This window comes from Homarus americanus, unplaced genomic scaffold (assembly GCF_018991925.1).
Source record: "Homarus americanus isolate GMGI-L3 unplaced genomic scaffold, GMGI_Hamer_2.0 scaffold25827, whole genome shotgun sequence".
NCBI lineage: Eukaryota > Metazoa > Arthropoda > Malacostraca > Decapoda > Nephropidae > Homarus > Homarus americanus.
Genome location: NW_024738300.1, coordinates 10,216,526 through 10,232,500, shown reverse-complemented (window position 1 = coordinate 10,232,500; position 15,975 = coordinate 10,216,526). Strand labels below are relative to the sequence as shown.

Sequence of the window (15,975 nt, the reverse complement as noted above, 5' to 3'; positions counted from 1 at the left end):
AGTTTTAAACTAGAACAGTTATACTGTACTGTATATGGTACATATATATACAGTGCAGTACAATATAAGGGTACTCTATAATGTATGTATATAAAGCGTAAACGTGGAAATTGTACAGTATTTTTTACATAATATCTCCTTAAAGAAACAAAAGAGCATTCACCTCACAGTCAATGGTCAGGGGATCAGTTCCCAACTGGAGAGTAGGATTGGGTTTCCTCTTTGTACACTAGCCCTTGTACATGCAAAAGTAATGTGTACACTACTGGATGGCAAGGATGTGTGCGCCGTAGAAGGTGATGGGGGTACCGTTGGCAGCGAACAGGTCATATGAGGGTTGCTTCGGTGTGTCTTGCAGCAAAGGAGGTATGATGCTGACCAATGCCTCTGTGTCAACGAGGAATTTCCTGCTGAAGATGCGGTCGGTGATATGCAGCAGTGAGACGCCTGAAGTGATGGAGGTTGTGGCGTCTACCAATCCCCGTCAATGCCGTTTCCCGAGTAGTTGCAGGGAGCCTCACAACGTCTAGCGTTATCACCGAAGCGTTGATGGTACCAGCAGAGGGTAGGTGCACCGTGCTGGGAGCTGGCGGCGGTGTCCGAGGCAGGACGAAGACGTCGGGGTTGGTAGGACACAGTGCGTGGGGCAGGAACAGGAGCAGCAGCAGGCATGGAGGAGCATAGCTGCTCGAGGGTGTCCATCCTGCGGTGTAGAGACTGTAGCAGGGGTCTCATGTCTTGTGAGGTGTTGCTCGTCTGAGTAACGTTGATCCGGTTAACAAGATCAGAGGTAAGTGATGGTGTGGCCACTGAGTTGTCCGCGGCAGCATGGCGCACAACAGTGTATTCATGGAATATTCTCTCTGCCGTGGCTGCGTAGGTCGCCGGGGTTGTAGAGTAGTCCATGGTGAGGTGAACTTCTGCGGGGAGCTTCTAGGCGTGAAGCTGGCGCATGACAGTGTCAGGAAGCCTGTCTGTGTGGCAAGAGTTCAGTCTATGCATCTTGTCCCAGAGACGTGCAGGCGTTGAGTTGCCGAGGGGTAGACTTGATAGGTCTTGCAGGAGACTGGCGTCAGGCCACTGGTATCACCTCTTCAGAGCATCTCATAGAGCTGCGAATTTGTTGTCAGCTGGAGGTTGGTGATGACTTCTGAGACTCCTGTGGACAAGGAACAGACCAGGGTGACTTACTTCTGCTCGTCTTTAGCTGTTGAGCCGACGAGAACTGCCTCCACATGAATTATCCAGTCGTTGATGTTGTGGTTGAAGACTGGGAAAGAGATCCGTTTCTCATCCATCCTTGTGTGAGTGCATCACTCCGTTGGTCACCAATTGTAGCGTAGTGTATGTGGCGCAGTTGTCTAAGTTCAATTTTTTTTTTATGGTCACATACACAACTACAATAAAGGAGATCTTACACTCAGGGTGAAGGTGAGAAAGGAAACTCAGAATAGCTTAACTCTACATGTATTGTATGTACACTGCAGTGCTAGGGAGTTGCTGTGTGGTGAGGAGCATGTTGAAAGGTGGTCCTGTCCGTTTGAGAGCTTTGAGTAGAATGACCTTCCTGGTGAGGCTGGGGGTATTTATACGATTCTGCCGGATCAGGCTTAGAGGTGTAAGGTGAGCGGCGCTGCTGATTGGCTGGGCGAAGACGGCAGGTGACCAATCAGCGAGCGATTTGAGGGAAGAGACTGTGGTCTGGAACTCGCTGCTGATTGACATAAGCGAGGACGGGAGAGGAGTTGTAGGGAGAGTAGATCACTACAATACAAAATTCAAATTTGCTAAGTGATATACTAACTATCTATTCTGTACCAATTACTGCCCGTACCCTTTAACACTGCTTTATACGATAGTCACTGCCTGGCCAGAAAGCTTTTTAAATTTCTCACTCTGCATTTCCTGCCCTGTCAGAGTCTCTATATCCACTTATCTATCGCCACAGCACAATTGGCCACTTCTGGTCCGACGCAAGGTGAGGCTGGGTCACGTCACTGTTTGTGAATGTAAATGTCATCAACAACGCATGCGCAATTATCGTTTCGGCTACACCTGGCCGGGTATTGTACCTATGACTGACGCTTGTGAGTGACGAGTGTGTTCCCATTATTGATGTTACAATGTTATTACTGCGCTTCAACAACTAAGGTCTTTAATCGCGTAACAATATAAATAATTACACTAGTACATCAACAATTAAAGATTGTGAGCAACAGAACTGTTTGGGAACTAAAAATCCTACTTACCCAAGAGGTCTGGCGGGCGTAGCACCTCTTCCTTCGACTACAATGCTCATTTTACATACCAATTATCACCACTTGCTCCAGATCCTTGAATAACAGAACCAGCATGTTAGGTGTTTAATATTTGTGGAAATTATCTAATTCTTTAAGATGTAATGAAACAAACTCTCTTATTAAAAAAAAAGTTTATTTCCATAGCTGATGATCTACTGGCAGATACCAGATTTTCAAACGGTCATATATGGAATTGTTAGATTCCTGTACTGTACTTTAATGTACTTTTAAATACTTTCTCAATTTTTAATTGTATAAATAAATTTGTGCTTAATAAGGTGGTAGTCATGAAGGTGTGGGATGGTTGAGAGTGCAGTAGATTACAGTCGCTGAGATCATCTGCTTTCACCTCTGGTACATAGATCTTGAACACCAACCACCTGTAATAAGATTTTGAATTTAGATCATTCTTAATTAACATTAATGTATCATTACACAACATTTACCCCAAAATTTCTTGCATTCTATACTTGCATCCTTACATATATCCATACATTTGAGCACCTTTCTATAATGCCTTGCACGTGAGCACCAGCCTTCCTGCTCTCTTATGGCTGCAGCAGTCTTCTCACAGGCATCACCCACAACATTCCTTCACAGTACATGCCATTTTACTCAGATGAATTTAACATTCACTATTAACCATTGTATGGTGAGCACACCACCACTCCCCGTGCACGAGCGCCCCTCCACCCAGTGGCGTAGCTAGAGAGCTAGAGTGTGTGCCGCCCGGGGCGGCCCTTGAGTTTACCCCCCCCCGGTCCCCACAAAAAATACATATTGCATAGTGACTCATTCTTATATATATATATATATATATATTAAATAGTTTGTGTACCATTATAATATTACTGTACTTTCACATACTCAAATATAGTATGCTTTAAATACACACCAAACACACTTAAACTTTATAAGTAACAGTTAAACAAAAAGCAAAAACGACATATAGGATAGGGAAAAAAGTAAAAAAAAGTGTAAAAATTAGCACCATCTTTATTTCTGAAATGAAAACTACAACTTTCTACAAAGTAACTTTTCTTGTTTTTTTGTTGGCAAATTCTTCAATGACATTGTCAAAAACTATCTCATCTGTCAATTGTCGCTCTATAGACAGTATGGCAAGATTTCTCAACCGCAAGGTGCTCATAGTAGATCTTAAGTAATTCTTGATCAGTTTTAGTTTCGAAAAACTCCTCTCACAGGTAGCAACACTAACAGCAATTGTGAGGAAAATCCTCAGCATTATTACTATATTTGGAACCGAGTTCCCAAGGTTATACTTTTGAATAAACTGCAAAAGTTCAAGGGGGCCTTCTTTCCACGTCTGTATTCTGTCTTTAATAGTTATAGCAGCAACAGCAACAAAATGCTGAAGTCTTTTTCTCTCAACGAGGAACTCCTCTTTATCAATGTCGTCGTGATCGTGATCTATTTGACACTCATATTTATCATCCAAAAGATTCAATGGGGTAAGGAAGGCATATTTCTCAGCAAGTTCATGAAGCTGTTGAAATCTCAAAGTTATTTCTTGGATCACTCTGTCCAGCGAAGAAAACATTTCTCTCCTCAGTTCAATGTCGTATGGCAATTCAGCATCTCGTGATCCTTCACCAAACATTTGTTTCTTCTTTTTGGGTCGACGCTGACGCTCCATGACTATCCCCAGATCATTGCCCTAACCTAACCAATAATTAACCACAGAGAAGAACAGTATATTTTACCCTCAACTATTTAATTATGTCCGTAACTTTTGAAAGCCCTTACTGTTGTCAGACAAAAGCCACCCCGTCGATCAAAGTAGGGGGCTTTTGTCTGGGTGGCTTTCGTCTGGGGGGCTTTTGTCTGGGTGGCTTTTGTCGGGGGGGCTTTTGTCTGTACCCCAGTGAGGATAGTGTCTTAGTATAAAATCGCAATGCTGTGAAACAAAATCTTAATATTTAATCTCAGTACCGCAGCAAAAGTCACATCAATATTTTTTAACCAATACTTTAATATTTCTTACCTTATAGTATTATGTCTTCCAACGAAGTAAATAACTGGATCGAAAACACAAGAGAACATAAAAGTCGTCTAGCCTCCCCTCGTCTTGTCACGATGGAGACTTGTGCAGAACTGAAGTGAATTGCTTGTAACTGGTGGATTGGTCGGCTGTACATGAACTGATATGATGCGACTCTATTCAGAGATAGTGAAGAAAACTAATTAAGTGAGATAGTAGTGATTAGTAACGATGTTAGTAAGCAAATAGACAAACTAAAGCCAAATAAGTCACCTGGTCCCGATGAGATATTTGCCAGAGTGTTAAAGGAATGTAAGGAAGAGCTTAGTATGCCCTTAGCAAAGTTGTTTAACATGTCATTAAAAACCGGTGTAGTACCAGAATCCTGGAGGATAGCGAATGTAATACCGATTTTCAAGAAGGGGGATAGATCACTATCCTCTAACTACCGCCCAATCAGTCTAACATCAATAGTAGGCAAATTACTGGAAGCAATCATTTCAAACTCTATTCGAAATCACCTGGAGAAGCACCGATTGATCAATGATTCCCAGCATGGCTTCACAAGCGGACGTTCTTGCCTAACTAATCTATTAACATTCTTTTTCATCAGTTTTCGAATCGGTGGACGAGGGGCACAATTATGATGTGGTATATCTCGACTTTAGCAAAGCCTTCGACAGAGTCCCCACGAAAGACTAATTAGAAAGGTAGAAGCTCATGGCATCAAAGGTGACATCCTTAAATGGATTAGGGCGTGGTTACAGGACAGGAAACAGCGAGTGAGCATTAACGGCACTAAGTCCCATTGGAGCAACGTCACAAGTGGAGTTCCCCAAGGCTCAGTACTTGGACCATTATTATTTATTATATACATAAACGACATAGATATCGGCATAGACAGCAACATAAGTAAATTTGCTGATGACACTAAAATAGGACGTGTTATTAAATCTGACGAGGACTCCGCAAAACTACAGGAAGATCTAAACAAATTTTTCGAATGGTCTGAAAAATGGCAGATGAAATTCAACGTCGACAAATGTAAAGTACTCAGTATAGGAGATGTAAACAGGGAAACCAGATACCAGATGAACAACGATGCCATAGAGAAATCCGACTGCGAGAGAGATTTAGGAGTAATGATAAGTAGGAACCTTAGCCAAGTAAACAATGTGTTTTTGCTCGTAACAAGGCTAATAAAGTACTTGGGTTCATACAAAGGAGTGTTAGTTACAAGACTAGCGAGGTCATCCGAAAACTGTATCTTGCTCTTGTGAGACCACACCTGGATTACGCAGTTCAGTTCTGGTCACCGTATTACAGAATGGATATAGAATCCTTGGAAAGAATTCAGAGGAGAATGACAAGACTAATCCCGGGCATTAGGAACCTTGAGTATAGAGACAGGTTAAAGCATCTTAATTTGCACTCCTTGAGAGACGAGAGCGAGGGGCACCTGATAGAGGTGTATAAGGAAGTCAGGGCTAAACAAAGGGGACATTACAAAGGTACTCAAACTATCCAACCAGGAGCGAACTCGTAACAATGGTTTTAAATTAGACAAATTTAGATTTAGGCGTGAAATAGGTAAACACTGGTTTGGAAACAGAGTTGTGGATGAATGGAACAAGTTACCAAATATCATCATTAACTCGAATACGCTGAATAGCTTCAAACATAGGTTGGATGCTCATATGAGCAATAGGGGTTAGCGGGACTGCCCAGTATGGGCCAATAGGCCCGCTGCAGTTTCCTCATTCTTATGTTCTTATGTTGACCCGAGACTGCATGGTTTTGCAGCTACTGGAGACGTTAATCCTTCCCTTTGTATGGGCGGCAAGTTAATCCTCGTCGTGTCTGACCTAACACCTGACCCACACCACATGAGCTCACTGGCGTACTTGTTTGAAGTTGTTTCCTTAATCCTCAACAGGTTACAGGTTGTGTGTGTGGCGGGGGGGGCGCATAGCAAGGGTGTAGCTCATGACGTGGCCGTGATGATGTGGGTCAGGTGTTAGGTCAGACACGACAAGGATTAACTTGCCGCCGATACAAAGGGATGGATTAACGTCTCCAGTAGCTGCAGATATGGGTGATGAGCAGACCCAAAAGTGCCGCCCCCCAAAAGTGCCGCCCGGGGCGGACCGCCCCCCCCCCCGCCCCCCCCTAGCTACGCTAGTGTAGTTATGCCTGTACCAGAGTAACTTTATAGATTTACCAAAGGAAAAATCCAAAGCAAGTGTTCTAACAAGTGCTGACAGCATTCCTGTAAATGAAAATGGGAAATGCACTACAGTATTTAAGCATCAAGAAGCTAGTACAATATGTAGCCTTCATTTTTAACCGTGCTGTACAGTGCATAATGATTTAGGAATGTTGTATAGTGTCCAATTTTTTATGCAATCATTGATTTTTTTTCCATCCCAGAATTTTATGGGGTTTTATTGCCTCATGTCAGCCTAGGGAGACAGGTATTGTACCAATCATGTCTATGGACTGAAACCCAGGGTGACCCTCAACATTAATAGGTGGCACTAAGCAAACAATTAATACCATTTTCTTGTCACAATATGGAGACTTAGAAGAGGGTACTGTATCTGGTAGACACAAGTCACGACTGTGAATCATCTTGGTGTTGTAGCAGGTTATGCAGTGTAGTTCTCCCTGCATAAAACTTGGGCAGCTTTTAAGGTTGCACCACATGATTCCTGCATTGTTAACATGGTGGTATACCAGCCTATATTTGATTCAGGATGCAAGATTGTTTTCATTTGGTGTTATTAATCCAATTACCAGTTCAATTTATGGTTGTGTGTGGTTCTGATTTTTACAAGATGGATATTTGGCCCGTGGGTTGGGAATACCATAGTATAGTACAGTAACTGGTTTGGGGCCAAACAGGGTTAAAGGAATCCCTGTTAATGATGTTTGTTGGAAGCTGACGGGAGTTCTCATCATGGATAATTGGGTTGCATATCCACTTAGGTCATCAATATAAGTAAATACTGTACTGTCGTAACATCTTGATTCATGAACCTCCCAGTGTCTGTCCAGTTGTTTCTGCGTTCAAAACGTTTGGAAAGTAGTCCGATGATATTGAAACCACTGAATCACTCAATAAAGTAATACATTTAAGAATTCAATCCAATTTGGATTCTCAACTACAGCTAAGCTGAAATATACATAATTTCCTAAGTAAGTCATATTAATTGTAAAATATTTTGTGTGAGAGAACCATCGCACTAGTTTGTTTACATCTGGATCACGCAGTTCATCAAAACGCCGGGATGATTACTAGGAATAAATAGAGCTATAGATTGTTCACCATGGCTGCTGGGCCTATAGCAGAACGTAACCAAGGTCAGTGAAATATATGGTAATTGTTTTATTTAATATTTAGGTTTTCAACGCTAATATACTGTACACAGCCTTAAGCTGCGACCAGGCTGACAGTAGCTATGTACACAGACACTTATGGAGGAAACGGCAGCGGGCCTATTGACCCATACTGTGCAGTCCCGTTTATACCCAACCCCTATTGCTCATATAAGCATCCAACCTATGTTTGAAGCTATTCAGCGTATTCGAGTTAATGATGATATTTGGTAACTTGTTCCATTCATCCACCACTCTGGACATGGTCGAGAGGTTTAGAGCTATACTTAAAGACTCATCAGCCACACACAGTCGGTGATATAGAACTGCTCTATATTAAAAAAAGAATGATCCTAATAATTGCAAGTTTAATACCCATATCCGTATCAGACGAACCTCTCCAAGGCACTTGGTAAGATGTATGTTTTTTTTTATGCTGTAGGTTAAATATTAGTTTGGTAAATTTATGATAGTAGCCAGATTTCGATTTTTACATTAAAAAAAATATGTTTTTCCTTTGGTTCTTGTGATTCAAACGAATCTGCCAGAAAGTGTTATGACAGCACCGAGTGTAAGCTCTTTCAAGACTAGACTTGACCAACAGTGGAGCAGGTTCAGGTACATTCAGGAGCCGGTGCTTGCCCATTACTTGCCAACAGTGCATTCCAGAGATGTGACCGATCTCCCAAACGGCTAACGAGCCTATCAGTGGCGAAGAGGGAATAGTAAACAAACTGAACGGAAACATAACATAAGAACATAAGAAAGTGGGATACTGCAGGAGGCCGACTGGCCCATACAGGGCAGATCCCTTTCACACCCATCCCAGCACTTCCATTTGCCTATCCAACTTCGTCTTGAAGCTCCCTAGCGTCCCCGATCCTACTATAGCACTCGGTAGCCTATTCCACATATCCACAACTCTATTACCAAACCAGTGCTTGCCTATATCCTTTCTGAATCGGAATTTATCTAATTTAAAGCCATTTGTTCTAGTTATTTTGTTATTACTGAGCTTCAGAACATCTTCCATTTTACCCTTGTTAATCCCACTTACCCACTTGTACACCTCTATCATATCTCCCCTAACCTACGCCTCTCTAATGAATGTAAGCCTAAGCTTTTCAGTCTTTCTTCATATGGAAGGTTTCTAATATTATGGATCATTTTTGTCATTCTTCTTTGTACTCTCTCCAAAGAATCTATGTCCATTCTATAATAAGGACACCAGAACTGAACCGCATAATCCATGTGTGGCCTCACTAATGCTAGGTAAAGTTTCAAGATAACGTCAGCAGTTCTGTTACTCACAGACCTAGATATGAACCCAAGAATCCTGTTTGCCTTGTTGCGAACGCTAATACATTGTTTTCTAGGTTTCAAGTCGTTGCTAACAAATACACCTAGATCTTTTTCACAAACTGAGTTTTCTATTTCCGTGTTACCTAGTTTATACTTAACGTTTGTATTCGTCTTCCCTATCTGTAGTACCTTGCATTTATCAGTATTAAAATTCATTTGCAAATTTACTAATCCTACTAGTTATGCCTAAATCAAGATCATTAATGAATATAACAAACAGCAGAGGGCCTAATATAGATCCCTGGGGAACTCCGCTTTTGACCGCACCCCAGTCTGACTTTAATCCATTTATGCTGACTCTTTGTTTCCTACCAGTTAACCATGACCTAATCCATTTTAATACTGATCCACCTATTCCATGTGCTTCTACCTTCCTTATCAATCTCTCATGAGGGACTCTATCGAATGCTTTACTGAAATCTAAATAAATTATATCATATGACTTATCATTATCTACCGCTTCATATACTTCTGAGAAAAAGCTATTCAAATTTGTGAGACAAGAACGTCCCTGGGTGAACCCGTGCTGAGAAGAATGAATTAAATTGAATGTTTCAAGGTGGCTTCTGATTTTTGTAGCAATAATTGACTCTAGCAACTTGCCTATGATTGACGTGAGACTAATGGGACGGTAATTTGATGCAATTGATTTATCACCCTTTTTGAAAATCGGAACTACATTTGCAAGTTTCCAAGCTTCTGGCACTAGGCTACTCTCCTAAATTAACCATTATTTTTAAAAAGCGCCTGGTAATTATTCAGTTTAGCTTATGACCAGGACTTCAGGATAAAAATATATTCTTATTGAATTTAATTCTGAATTGATTTTCTTCTGTGTAATTTCTTGTGCAAATGAGCGGTTATGGAGATATGCCCCTCTTCCATCCATCCAATTTTGAATTCCACAAAAGTGGGCAGGGCTTTGAGTTGGAGGAAAATTGTGAGATAAAAGAGGGCGTGGGGGCATTACTGAACCTTAAAAACCTAACCCAACCTGATTTAATGCTGTGTTCCTAGCCGAACCCCCCATTCTTCTTGTCATGGCTGGCGAGGGTTGCATCGTAATCACGTGCTGATTTCGTCGACAGACCTTCACATTAATTGATCCAAATATGGCTTATATCCCTGCACAAGAAATACAGTAGAAGAAAATTGACTCCATTAAATTCAATTTAAAAAGAACCTATATTCATCATGTAGTCCAGTTCATCATGTGCTAAACCAAATATTAACCAAATGCATAATTATTGAGTTATGACCCTTCCTACACTATCAAGGTACAGATTTGTTTTATGCCATAATGGGAAAGTTTTATAAAGTTGCTGGCTAATCTGTGCCCCCATTACAGATTATTATCTAGGTAGACAGGTAAGAAATGATGAGGCTTGTTAGTTTTCATACTTGACTGTCCCGCTTTTCCAGATGCTACAATTTATGTTGGAGGGCTCGATGACAAAGTGTCAGAAGGGCTCTTGTGGGAACTATTTGTGCAAGCAGGGCCGGTAGTGAATGTTCACATGCCCAAGGACCGCGTCACCCAGCAGCACCAGGGTTATGGCTTCGTTGAATTCATGGGTGAAGAAGATGCTGACTATGCAATAAAAATTATGAACATGATAAAGGTGAGATTTATCAAGCTCTGATTATGTTTTAAGTAGTTTGATCTTGTTTACAACATACTTTAAGTACTTGTATGGTCTTATTTAATTCAGTTCACGAGTGAGAATAATTGTAAGTGTTATGGATCTTGTGGATGTGATGAAAATAAAGCTCCTCTGGTACAATCTTATACTACAAAAATATGTGGGCTATTGTTTTATGAAGTTTAAAAAGCATTAAGGAAACTAAATGTTATGAAAAAGCATGTTAAGTACAATATACAGTAATGAGAAGTTTGTTGCTTTTGAAGAAATATTTTTTTGGGTAAGTATTTATTGTTTTTTTGTTGTTTAACCTCTCATACAATATCTAGTTGAAGCCACTTCTTAATTCCAGAATGTTATTTTTCTTGTGTCATGAACAGACTCATGGCCAGACTGGCTATAAAATGGAATTTCAGGGTCGTGTGTGTGTGTGTGATGTTAATAATAGTAATGATACAGTAAAATTTCTTTAATCCGGACTAATTGGGGAGAAGGTCTGTCCGGTTTGGCTGAAATTCTGGGTTAGGCGGAGATCTGTATTGTCTATATTCGCGAGGATGGGGGATTTCCCACTCAAGCTACCTAAGAACACCGAACCTACTGTAAATTTTAGTTTAGACTTAACACTGAGGCTTTTTATATGCCATATGATTTTTTTATAGCCTCTTAGGGAAAAAGTTAACATTTCCTTGGTTTTTCATCTGCTCTCGGCAGCTTGGTGCTGGCTCTCAGTACAACTGTATACTTGGCGAGTTACCCATCAGCTGATGTTGCTGGGCTTTCTCATACATCTGGTAGTCATGTGCTGTATGCGATGTTCATGATTTTTACAGTGAAGTGGTTGGAATGGGGCTGTTCTTATACTTGTCGTTGTATGGCTGAATGTGGTTGTGGTGTCATGTGCATTGTCTTTGTTGAAACACTAGTATTGCTTAGATGTGTTACTGATATCATCCTTTTCTTCAGCTGTTTGGTAAACCTATACGAGTCAACAAGGCATCAGCACATCAGAAAAACCTGGATGTTGGTGCGAATATATTTATTGGGAACTTGGATCCTGAGGTGGATGAGAAACTTCTGTATGACACCTTTTCAGCTTTTGGTGTCATTCTTCAGACACCAAAGGTAGGTATCCTTTTTCTGTACTTTTATGTTTTCTTGGTATTGGGCTCAAATTTTAATTTCACTTGCAGAATCTTTCTCAAAATTGTTCTATTCTGCATTTAATAATGCTGAGTTGGCAGGATTGCTTGAGACATAAATTTATTGCATTCTGAACAGGTTGGTATCAAACAACTGGGTACGACAGATTTTAGAATGAGCACTATGGCTCTTGTCATCTCAGAATGGTTGGTATGTTTCTTTGTGAAGTGACTCAGTATTTCATAGTAATATATATTGCGTGCCTTTACAATATTTACAGGTAAAAAGAAATAATTTAACCTACAAAAAAACTTCCTTGGAAAGCAAAGAGTTATCATTCATTTTCTCAATGTATGACATTTACAGTATTTGAGAACTTTTTTGCCAACTGTACATGAAATTCTTTTGTGTTACACTACCAAATATCATGCTGGAATTGTATCTACAAATTCAAAATAGAAAAGGGAGGGGGAGGGAGCCTGAAGTCACTTGTGGTTTCGTGGAGAAATTTTAAGCACCATTATCTGTATTCAGACCTATGATACATTGTAGAAAAGATCCACCAGTATTAATTATTAAAAGTACAATGTCGTGGTTGTTACATTAGTCAGATTTGTTTCTTTAGTTTTGTAGATTTCTTGTTATTTGACTAGTACCACCAGTCCCACATAAGGACCCTAATGGAATTAAATTTCTAATGTCATTCTTGGTCATATCCTATGACTGTTTGCCATAGACTTTGTTGAAATCATTAAATATTTTAGAAGCTGATTATTCTAACACGTTTGAGAGTCGGGAATCTTTCGGTGATGCTTGAAATATTTGTTGGAGAGTTTTGCAATTTAATTTGACTAATTAAGCAATCACCTCATACATTTCATGGAAATAAGGGTTTGTGAAAAAAATGGGTTATTAGTGTACAGTACTGAATTTATTTTGTTTTAGTCATGATCGTTGGACCTAAAATTTTTCATTATGTTTTCTTTACAGATCATGAGAGACCCAGACACAGGCAACTCAAAAGGTTATGCATTTATCAATTTTGCCTCCTTTGAAGCATCTGATGCTGCCATTGAAGCAATGAATGGACAGTACCTATGTAATCGATCCATCAGTATATCCTATGCCTTTAAAAAGGATAGCAAAGGAGAACGACATGGTACTGCAGCTGAGCGGCTGCTTGCAGCTCAAAATCCTTTGTCACAAGCTGATAAACCTCACCAGCTATTTGCTGATGCTCCGCCACCACCCACCCAGTCTGCCCCTCCTCCTCCTGCTCCTCCCCCACCTCCATCCTCAGCTGGAGGAGTCACATCAAATGCCCCACCTGGTATGTCTGTGCCTCCTCCTGGCATGCTAGTCCCACCCCCACCTCCTGTACCACCTCCACCTGGAACCTCTTCTTCTGTTCCTCCTCTTCCCAATGCTCCACCCACGACTTCTGTGCCTCCACCACCTGGTTCAGCCCCTCCCCTTCCACCTATGCCTCCACCACCTTCAAAACCTCCTCTTCCTGGACAACCTCCTCTTCCTCCTTCAGGGCCCCCAGGACCTCCTGTATCAGGACCCCCAACTTCAAACTCGGGACCAATGCCACCCTTTGGGCCATATCCACCACGTCCTGGCATGCCCCCACCTCCCTGGCAAGGTGGGCCTGGAATGCCACCACCTCCTGGTATGCCTCCACCTCGACCTGGTCCACCAGGAATGCCACCACCTCCGGGAATGAGGCCTCCTCCCCCAGGATGGAGGCCTCCGCATCCAGGTGGACCCCCTGGAAGGCCTCCATTTGGGAGACCACCATATCCTCCAAGAGGTCCTCCTGGGCCACCACCAATGCCTGGAATGGGACCACATATGCGAGGTGGGCCTCCATTGCCTCCTGGCCCTCCTCCGTCTGGACATGGGCCCATGCCTCCTGGTCCTCCACCAAGAGGAATGAGACCTCCACCTCCTGGGGTGCCTGTTTCTAGCAGTGGAAGTGGTCCTCCTCCCCCAGGCATGGCACCACCACCACCTCCTCCACGTCCACCTCTGCCACCCCCACCTCCAGGTGGAGAAAAGTAGATGATGGGATCATCCTCAAAGTAGTTTTTATTTTTTCCGGGGAATAGCCCACCCGGGCACAGGTTCACGACCCACAACAGGGCCTAGGGGGCAAAGAAAATAAGAGTAAAAAGAAATTAAAAAATAAGAGAAAAAGACTAGTAATGTACACCACAAAGATACCAGAAAACCAGCTTTCTAAATGTTAAAGAAAATTTTTTTTAATGTATGGTAATATTTTAACTTGTGTTGTAATTTTGTGCTATGAATTGTGAACTGATTTATTAAACTGGTATACAGTACTATGAATAATAAAAGGAAATTGTTTGATATGTTATCCACGCCTTTTTAATATAGTGTTTATACAATAACATTGTGTTCTTTACCAAATATCTTAATGGAAAGATTGAAATTCCTGTACAGTACATGAATAAATATACTGAATAGGAAATCTACTAAGTAAAAGCACACACTGTTTTAATTGTGCTGTCATGTATTATGGTAGTCCTTGCTACATACTCCTGCTATAATTGTTTTAACATTCAATATACAAAATTTATGATATATTGAACACCATTCACTTTATGTAGAAATATTTTGCTGATGTGCATTTTTTCCAGTCATGCAAATTTTCAAAAATTGTACTTGGGCTATTATACTTTGGACTGCACCACTTAATTGCAACCTGAGTTACTCCAAAGAATAGGGTTCACTGCACTGGTGCCTTTGCAAACCCAGGGTATCCGGTCAGGGGCCTGTTCTTCATTTACAAGCGGGAAGAATTGGTGTTTGTATTTAGCTCAATTGGTGTAAGACAGAGGTTTTTAACTTTTTCCACCCTATTTCTTCATTTTCCATCTTCCACTAAGGACATTGTTCCCCACCAATTCAAATAAAAGAAACAGAAAATTACTACAGTTTTTGTTCATGATATATTTATATAACTTGTAACAGGGTGATTCATTGATGAAAAAAATAATAATTATTCTTAGGTAATGCCAAAAATTAGCCAACAAAATCACTACAAAATATCTTTGTGGGATTTTTGGAACTGCTTCTTGTCCACATGGCTGTTGAAATTGGGTGGTTCCTGAAAGGTCGCAGCTCTTAGTCCCGTACAAGGGAGTGTTGGATACATGAGTTGACCAGGAGATAAAATTGAATGCTTCAGACTGGGGACAGGCACTAACACCACACCTCACGGCTCAAGCAGTGTTACTAACTTGTATATGAGATGTAATGATCCTGACACGACACACGAAAGAGGGAAGATTCTCCTATTTTGAGGAAATGTTCGGAATGATTTTTCCCTTCTCATTTGGTGCTACACAGCAAAAGAGTAACCCCATTAAGAACCCCTGGTCTTGGATCATCTTCACCTTTAGTCCAGGCATCCCATTCATGTATTTGGGTACAAGTATTTTTATGAAACTTGAGGCTGAGGATGATTTTGGTTGGATTCCATTAGTCTGTGTTTTTCAGCCACCATAGACTGTTTTGGTTAACTTTTCATTTCTGGGCTGTAACAATTTCCATTCTTTTCTTGGAACTTAGTACTGTATATATAGTACTATACAGTATAGAATACCGGGTTAGATGCTATGAACAGCTTATTGCTTAGTTTGTGAAATTCATGCACACTAGTAATTTGGTTCATGATTTACAAAAAGTATAAAGTTTGGTAGTTTTATTAGAATTTTATTTTAATTAACTAAAGAATATACATTTGTTTATGGATTTGAAGAACTTAGTACACAATGAGTAAGTTTTTAACCGAGTTGAATGAATGTAAAGTGTGTTTTTGTCAATGTCAAAACCACCTAGAGACAACCTCGAGTCATATCAGTTCCCTGCGCTCTGGTGAGTACTGTACAGCACAGCAGTACTGTACAGTACAGTACGCGTACTATGCATTATTCAGTGTCATATGTTATTTTTTATTCATAAAAAATTATACAGTATTTTCACTTGCCAATGGTGCTTGTGTAAATGAGAGGATCTGATCATCCCTGTATACTGTAATTGGAATACCCTATAGTTTTAACCCTCATAACCACCCCATTTTTTTACAGGGAAATTTAAGTGAGATTACTGTAATCGA

The 15,975-nt window shown here is 40.8% G+C and overlaps 1 protein-coding gene and 1 long non-coding RNA gene across 2 annotated transcripts; one reads left to right on the top strand and one right to left on the bottom strand.

The window, feature by feature from the left end:
- Nucleotides 1-2,414: 2,414 nt before the first annotated feature.
- Nucleotides 2,415-7,440, bottom strand: LOC121873846. Its single transcript, XR_006090314.1, has 2 exons — nucleotides 6,859-7,440; nucleotides 2,415-2,680 (listed from the first exon to the last, which is right to left on the bottom strand). It is a non-coding gene; the product is annotated as an uncharacterized LOC121873846 (long non-coding RNA).
- Nucleotides 7,441-7,531: 91 nt separating this feature from the next.
- On the top strand, nucleotides 7,532-14,786 carry LOC121873845 (splicing factor 3B subunit 4-like). Its single transcript, XM_042377617.1, has 4 exons — nucleotides 7,532-7,665; nucleotides 10,465-10,664; nucleotides 11,652-11,810; nucleotides 12,819-14,786. Exons 1-4 carry the CDS (start codon nucleotides 7,632-7,634, stop codon nucleotides 13,893-13,895), a joined length of 1,470 nt encoding a protein of 489 aa, XP_042233551.1. The 5' UTR covers nucleotides 7,532-7,631; the 3' UTR covers nucleotides 13,896-14,786.
- Nucleotides 14,787-15,975: the final 1,189 nt, after the last annotated feature.

Coding starts and splice junctions, on each gene's coding strand:
- LOC121873845 (XM_042377617.1), top strand. CDS start 7,632: ATGGCTGCTGGGCCTATAGCAGAACGTAACCAAG. Junction 7,666..10,464: donor TATAGCAGAACGTAACCAAG/GTCAGTGAAATA, acceptor CCGCTTTTCCAG/ATGCTACAATTTATGTTGGA. Junction 11,811..12,818: donor TCATTCTTCAGACACCAAAG/GTAGGTATCCTT, acceptor TTTTCTTTACAG/ATCATGAGAGACCCAGACAC.